We start from the raw sequence: 8,476 nt of genomic DNA on the forward strand, positions 1-8,476 counted from the left end.
ATGTATAAATGCATAAGCTTATATTCATGTGTATGGGTGTGTGTTTATGGATATATTTGTCCGTTTGTATATATTTATATACGCACATATATATCTATATATATATATATATATATATTTGTGTGTGTTTGTGTAAGTATATATAAATGTATATGTATATAATTTATTATGGGCATGTTTATTTATATATTTGTATACATATATATATTGATATATTCATGTACATTGGCTAATTCCTTCTATTACTCCTACTCGTACTGGCACTCGTACATACATACATACATACGTACATATTCATACATTTACATATAAATATATGCATGCATTCGTAGTATGGTATATATATATATATATATGTGAATATATTTATATTGATATATATATAAATATATATAGATCGGCATTTTTGTGTGTATTGAGGTATATATCCATATATATTCATAAAATAATACAAATAACTATCGGTTTGATCCACAATTTTATTCATATTGATACCCTTTCTTATGTGAATGTAAGTGTTGTCCTACGATATGTACGTTCTATCTCATATACTTACACACACATGCTTGCGTAGATTTCATCGAATATGTAAACGAACACGCGATAGCACCTATGTATGTGCTTATTCTATGTTATGTTGTCGTTGACCCTAGTCTTGTTCGCGATATCAATTCAATCTAAATATACTTTATCCGTCCTCCCCGCAAGATCCATGTATCGTGTAATAGTTTTTTATATAAAGTATTGAAATCTAGGGCTGATCTATTCAGTGTTTTCATATAGATTATAGAAGTTTAAGGCTACTCTATTTAGTGTTTTTTATCTAACCGTACCTTCTTATGCGATGCCTTCGTCCCCAGGATGATGAAATCAGGAAGTACCAAGATATTCCTCTCACCATCACTTCGGAATCCGAGCTAGTCGAGTCAGTTATGGGCCAAAGGCAGAGCTGTCAACCCGGAGGTGTGTCCATGTCAATGTCCTCTACCCTCCAAAAGAGGGACTCACTGGACGTAGATAACTTCGTGGGTACCCAGAGACAGGACAAAACTTGGCTTAATTGGATGTCGTGCTCAGCATCTATCATCCCGTCATGCTTTTAGATTGGCTATGCTTAGTCAGAGATGCCTTTGACCGTCTTAGATAGTCAGAGATACATTAGTGCGAGTTACGTTGGCATCCCGTCGTGATTGTGGACCGGAATATCCTATATAGAGACATGTTTGCCTATCAATCTCCGTGGGATGGCTTCCGGTCGTACTTTGACTATCGTCGCGACATATACTTTAATAGTCACAGTAGCTTGCACGCTACATGTAGTTGTGTTTTGCATTGTACATCGAGGTTTCAGGCTGACCTTCTGTTGGTCACGGTTGTGTCCGCTTGTAAACAGGCCGAATCTGTCTTTGCCCACGTATCGGTAGATATTTCTGACGGCGCACGATCACAGGACTGGTGGGGAAACTGATGTAACGGGCTTAACAGGCCGTCAGCAGCATCAGCGAATCAGTCCCAAGCACACACAGTCACGGAGGCAGTCCACTATCATAGAGTCAATCGAAGTAGGCGTTGGCAAAGGGTCAGATAAGCTCGTTGGAGCAGATTTCTGTCCTTTCAGAAGTTAAAACGAGATTTTGGCCTCGTCAAGCCAATACGGTGCCCTCGGCGTTTCACTATTAGAGCGACACAAACACTGGGGAGGCGTGTCGTTTTGCGATGTTGTCAAATGGCGCATAGACTTCCGGTTGAGATGGGGATGGATAGTGGAAACGAGACGAATAGCATAGCAAGAGCTTTTGTATGTAAATCAAAAAACCAAAAATAATTGGGAATAGATTCTAGAAGTAGATCCCTAGAGCCCATAAATATTGCGGGAGATGATCAGTTTGATCACGTGGCCCGTGTCGTGGCTATCCGACGCAGTTTCAGTAGAAACCTATTTGCGAGCAGAGCCTGGCGCATAGGTATTGAGTATAATACCTAATGTTAGTTTTGAAACAAAATTTAGCAAATAAATATCAATCTTATTATTATAGATATTTTTGCACTTGACCTACTGTCGGTTGCATTTTGAGTCGTGGGGGACACTTTGGCAATGGTGCACCCAATGAAGGTACCTGGACGACTGACGTTTCATTCGATGATATATATTAGATACTACTCAATTATTGTTCTTGCTATTGCATACCCCGATATATAATGATTATAGAAGGTAGTCTTCGATAGGCTTCCAATGCGTTGGCAATATGTATATAGTTGCTGGAACTTTTATTGGCTTTTGTGTCTTTGTTGCACGGTGGTATGTAGAAGAGAGCCTCCTTTAGCAGTGTCACTGTAGGAGCTGGTACCTTGGGTGCTCTGGGACCTGGCGATCTTGTGCACAACCGCAGTGGGCGGTGCAGAAATAGCATAACAGGCCCTTTTGATAGATTGTGAGCCGGTATGGTAATACAACTGTGTGCCTTCCATTTCTATGCGGCAGTCGTGGGAGCACGAGCTTTGAAAGTCGCGAGTCAGACAATATGGTGTTAAGTTTGTGTGGCTTTTTTTTTGTCGCAGTTATTGAAGAGCGGAAGTTTTCAAAGCCTCTGAACTTAATGAAGGCGTGGGCAACTGGAGGTAGTACATCGTTTGTCCGTTGAGCCCAATATTCTTGGTCCTGGCGTTCCTACGCCTCTAACGGCTTGAGAATGTGATGTTAGTTTCGTATTTGTCAATATTCTTCCGGTGACATATTTGGCGATGATTCGCATGTCATACGGTACTAACGGTAGCGAATTGCAACATTGAGGATTCCGAATCCCTAATAGAAGTAGTCAATGAACCCAGTTTTTGAGTTGGTGTGTTGTAACTAATAGAAGTACTGTATACGTCAAATTTGTGGGCAGTAGTACGGTGTTAAAATAGACGACGTATCTCGAACGTATATATCTCACCTATGTATAAAGAACAAAAAACAAATTGAGTAGATATAGTGGATGCGCCACCATACAAAGCTACGACTAAATTGAATAATTTCTTATTCATTTGTGCTTAATGTCGGTGGAAAATGTTCAGAATTTGTTCACGCCTATACTGGAATCCGAATCAATGGTAGTGTTGATTGAATAACTAACCACTACTAGAGTATATATCCTTCGTTGACCTTGCAGACGATGAAATCCGTATAACATACGACGTAAAGATCGTAGAGAAAATTGATTGCTAAATATTGCCTTCGAGCCCGTAAGATAAAAGGACATATGACGGGCAATTTTATAAATCAGAATATTAACAATCTTCTATATTTATTAGACTACTTAAGCTATAAATTTTAAGTCCTTGTGACCCCTGAAGGTACACAGAGTTCAACATAAATAGCAGCGTAGCACTCACAAGCAAATAAGGTAATTTATAAGCAAATAAGATAAATAAGGTACAAGACATCCGATGTCAGGGGCCAACGTATCGGTCACTGAAAATACTACAATTACTTAATAAATAGACCATACCAATTTCTCACCCCCTTTATTACACAGATTCAGGAATCAATTTATTCTGCTGGTGGTCTTGACCATGGACTTGTCGAGGCAAGGTATATGTAAAACAAAAACCGGTTGGATGGAACGCTAGCGTAAATTCATACGAAAATAACCACGGGCTTAAGTTTCAGTCCTTAAACTCCTGTTTATTTTACTCCCACTGTCCTTTTTAAACGTGTCGAGGACAAATTTAAATATGATCTGCCACCCTTTGATGCGCAACGTGTTGTTCTAGCAGTAGCAATGGTAGAGACACCTTCTTCGTCGTCAACACCTACCGCTCATGTAGACAGGCTTAGCCTTCGAACCGATCGGTCATCCTGGACCAATATTGACGACCAATGCAATAATTCATAGTTTGGCATACGGAAAACCCATCACCCATCATAATTTTATGTATTAATCAACTCATTTGTATATATGGAAGATGGTTAATCGACGAAATGCTATTTTGATATAATAAACATATCGGATAGGCTAGATAGCAACTACTTTCTTTAATTAAACCAAATCTGAAATAGAATCCGGTGTTACATACTAAATACTACACAATATCCTCAATATTTGCAATAATACAAAGCCATCTTGATATTTGATAGACTCTATCAAAACGTACTCGTGCTCTTAATGGATGCACCTCCTCCTTTACGCCCTGTGAACAAAAATCCGATGGTTTGTGGTAATTTCTCCATTGTAGTTCTGCGTTGTTAACCAGTGCAATTGACCGTTCTCGACCCATCGCTCTTCCGTCCAGTCATAATCACCTTCATGTTTCTTTACAGAGGCTGCGTGAATCCAAAATCTGCCAGTCGTAGCATCCCACTTTGCTTGCTTTCTGCAATATACTGAGAATGCATCGTCGTGGTACTCAGTCCAACTGAGAAACTTATTATCCATGCCGCGTATTGCACCTCTGTGACATATACCTTTTCTCCTTCGCATGCAACTTGAAGCTCCTGATCAATAGTAAGTGCACACAAGGTCTTCCGTTTCGAATAATTCACACCCCCATCTTTGAGTAGCGGTTCAACTCCTTCAGAGTTGTTTTTGTCCAAGATCCATCGACCATTGAAGCAGTCTAGGTTGCTAATATCTTGTGGCATTATTGTCTCGGATATATAATGTACTTATGCTATGTTTGCGAGATATTTTTGTGATTTCCAAACTGATTATGTGCTCATATTTATATGCTTTCCGAATTTGTGGATACAGAAAAGCCGGAAAGGGAAAGATCTCTTAAGTTGATGCCGGGGGACAGTTAGTGTTGAAAGGTGGACGAGTGGAATGGCTGAACAGTAGTCAATATGTACATACCTCTCGGTCCTCGGATGTGAAAATTAAAATCTCAAATTATGTATGTTGTCGGAACTGTCTGAAACAGTGAAATTCAGAGGAATGGTTTCCGTATGGTATACACAGTATAGACGAGGAATATGAGTATTTGCGAGTAATAAATGACCGTCGGCGTTGTCGCGGCGTCACCTTAGTCCTTGCCTCCTTAGTGACTTAGTTCTTACTCCAATACTCCAGCAAGATAGTATTTGTATAGATCAATATAGAAACTAGAATAGTCTATGTACGATATCTATAAAGTGAAATGACTGAAATCACTATCAGTGAAAGTCTATAAGTCAATATGCACTCGAGTCAATAATCGCGCGAGTCAAAAGTGTTCACTGTTCACTGTTCAGGTGTTGACAGTTGACTGTTGAGTGTGGAAGTTTCAAGTTCGGAGTTCCTCGTTTTCAACACCTACTGAAAAAATAAATACTTCCTTATTCGGAAATTCGGAATTCCTAAGTTCCTTTTGTTCTCCGAGAAAGCGAGGAACCAATATCCAAAGGTTGCGAAAAATAAAGCATTTCATGAGTTTATAGTTTATACCAGAGTGGATAGGAGTCAGTGCTGAGCCTCTGAGGGTTCACCGGCTCAGCCGCAGAGGTCGTCTCACTCGTCTGAGCCCTCAGCCCTGAGGCCTGAGGAGTAAGGACTGGTCACTGGAGACTCAAGAGTAGAGTGAGCCTGTGCCCTGTGAACACTGAACTGTTAACATTGTTACGTGAGAGTCAAGTCAAAGAGTCAGAACTGTGAGTACGGATAACGATTTCATGAAGACTACAACTGGCGCCCTGTCCGCCTTGTTGGCAGGCGGCATTATGGATTCGGGATTGGTGGTGGCAACTTCATATTATTCTATTTCAAAATCGTTTACGTCTATTTCAGTAAACAATTATACATACATACAAACTTGTATACTAATATAATTTGTCTCGTATTGTACGCAACCATCGACCTTCCATCATTGGCTCGTCTTTCAGATGATACCCGACATATTGATGCATATAAATACTAACTCGGATAGGAAAAAAATGAACAAAATCAATATTTTAAATACTAAAATACTCCAAACACGCACATATACAACCATGCCGCAAGACATTAGCAATCTAGACTGCTTCAAGGGTCGATGGATCTTGGACAAAAACAACTCTGAAGGAGTTGAACCGCTACTCAAGATGGGGGACCTTGTGTGCACTTACTATTGATCTAGAGCTTCAATTTGCATGCGAAGGAGAAAAAGTATATGTCACAGAGGTGCAATACACTTCGTTTGTGAATATGATCAACAAAATGGAGCTCGGCATGGATAATAAGTTTCTCAGTTGGACTGAGTACCACGACGATGCATTCTCAGTATATTGCAGAAAGCAAGCAAAGTGGGATGCTACGACTGGCAGATTTTGGATGCACGCAGTCTCTGTAAAGAAACATGAAGGTGATTATGACTGGACGGAAGAGCGATGGGTCGAGAACGGTCAATTGCACTGGTTAACAACGCAGAACTACAAGGGAGAAATTACCGCAAACCATCGGATTTTTGTTCACAGGGCGTAAAGGAGGAGGTGCATCCATTAAGAGCACGAGTACGTTTTGATAGAGTCTATCAAATATCAAGATGGCTTTGTATTATTGCAAATAAGGTGGTAGTGAAATATGAAATATAAATCATCATATGTAAAGCTCACACGCACTGCCGAATGCTCAAGTTTAAATACAATTGCAGTTTATTTCCGCTCCAATAGTTGCATACTGTGCATGACACACGAACGGAAGACAGGGGTTCTCCACGTCTAATTCGGCATTATACATTTGGGAACGTCGATAGAAATCTTTTCTACTTAGTTGCGGAAAGCCTTGCCACAGAAATGTCCCATATCTTCGACAATATGACTCCTAAGTGGTGATCGACGGAGCCTGTCATGTAGTGATTTCCTAGCTGCGCAACACCTCAGGTACTACTGGTTGGTGTGTGTGCCAGCCTATGCCATCCTCACAAGCAAACGGCATCTATATTCCATGTAACAAGTGCACTCGAATGACGTGGCTGCTTTGTCACACCATAGCTATTAAGTCTCACGTAGCCATGGTGATCTTTCTACCCCGATATTGTGCGCTCACAAACACAAATGGTCACGAATATTTTTGAGCATCCCATCGATCGGTGTAGATTTTGAAAGTCTTCGAGGTACACAGGAGCACCCAGTTTCTCCCACTACTCTTGTACTTGTAAGCGTACAAAACGAAGCGCCGTAGCTCGTTTATCAGTTAGGACGCCTCCAGCTTAGCGGTACAAAGGGCTGCGCTTCAATCAGAGGCCCATGGCGTGTCGCATGAGCGCAGTCTGTGATGGGATGGTGAAATCAGATACTAGGGTAAGTAAGTAAGCAAGTAAGTAGGTATATCTGTCGCATGACCACAGTCTGTGATGGTGTACTCTGAGAATGTACACGTGGAGTTGGCTTAACGAGCAATACACACACACACACACACATATATATATATATATAGATATATATAATATATATAGATATATATAATATATATAGATATATATATCATCGTTCAAACACACCTTGAGTGGCTCTACGCCATTGGTTGCATTCAAACCCACCCCTCTAAGGAACGCCAACGGCCCATAGTCCGACGAAAAGAGTCGTTTCAAACCATCTGTAGCCATGAGCATAGGCACATTTGCGCGCTGGGTGGTTGCTTCGTAGCCCATCAGCTGGTGTATGCTGCCTGTGACGCATTTAAATGTGCATGATTAAGCGAATGAGAGACGTGTATATTCAAACGGGTGCTTCTCATCCACACAACAAAAGTCCACACCAATAAGTCTCAACACGGAACATTCTCATATAAACTCACCTATGTCTTCGCCCAGATCAACGCTAGTGTTGAGAACATCCACAAGTACCTTCACGTCATTAAATCCCACATTGACACCCTGCCCTGCCAACGGGTGCATGCGATGGGCCGCATCGCCAATCAGTGCCAGCCGTTTGCGCACATAGTGCACGGAGTGACCCAGACCTGGGAGCGTTGAGTAGGGTCGTGTATATTAATACTAGTACTGAGTGACAGGGGCATAAGGTAGGTAGGTAAAACTACCAGCTCTTTGCGCTCATAGTGCACTCAGTGGGCGAGATATGATGGGAAAAATAAGGGAGGTTACGTCAATACGGAGCGATAGTAGATAAACAGATAACTGGACTTCCCAGCAATTTGCGGGCATAGTGCACTGAGTGGCAGAGGCCTGGTGAAGTTCAATAGGATTGATTATACCAGTACATATATAGGTAGGACTGAACATAAGCCATTTTGTATAGAGTACAGAGAGTGGCCCAGGCTTGACGAGGAAAACAAGAGTGGTCGTCTCAATGTTGCGCGACAGGTAGGCATTTTAGCAAGCTAGGGTACGAGAGCCATCCTTAATGGCTCAAGCTTGGCGGATGAAAGTATATGTGGGTAGTTATACAGGTTAAATAACAGGCAAATAATAAGGGGACGTATATATTACGGGTGACTGAGGACTGTCGGAGTATATATATATGTATATATATATATATATATACACACACACACACATATATATATAACATATATATATATAC

General features: G+C 41.0%; 2 protein-coding genes across 2 annotated transcripts in view; one reads left to right on the forward strand and one right to left on the reverse strand.

Annotated features, from left to right (window-relative positions):
- The window catches only part of SARC_06767 (hypothetical protein), a 4,301-nt gene extending 2,289 nt beyond the window's left edge, over positions 1-2,012 (forward strand). Inside the window, exon 2 of the mRNA XM_014299312.1 lies at positions 861-2,012. Coding sequence (XP_014154787.1) covers positions 861-1,103 — 243 coding nt within the window. The 3' untranslated portion in view covers positions 1,104-2,012. The remainder of the gene's footprint in view (positions 1-860) is intronic.
- Positions 2,013-6,563: 4,551 nt separating this feature from the next.
- SARC_06768 (hypothetical protein) overlaps positions 6,564-8,476 on the reverse strand; it is a gene marked incomplete at its 5' end in the record, with an annotated part of 3,097 nt that continues 1,184 nt past the window's right edge. Inside the window, 3 exons of the mRNA XM_014299313.1 lie at positions 6,564-7,203; positions 7,435-7,601; positions 7,731-7,895. Coding sequence (XP_014154788.1) covers positions 7,171-7,203; positions 7,435-7,601; positions 7,731-7,895 — 365 coding nt within the window. The 3' untranslated portion in view covers positions 6,564-7,170. The remainder of the gene's footprint in view (positions 7,204-7,434; positions 7,602-7,730; positions 7,896-8,476) is intronic.

This window comes from Sphaeroforma arctica, assembly GCF_001186125.1.
Source record: "Sphaeroforma arctica JP610 unplaced genomic scaffold supercont1.498, whole genome shotgun sequence".
In the NCBI taxonomy this organism is placed as follows: Eukaryota; class Ichthyosporea; order Ichthyophonida; genus Sphaeroforma; species Sphaeroforma arctica.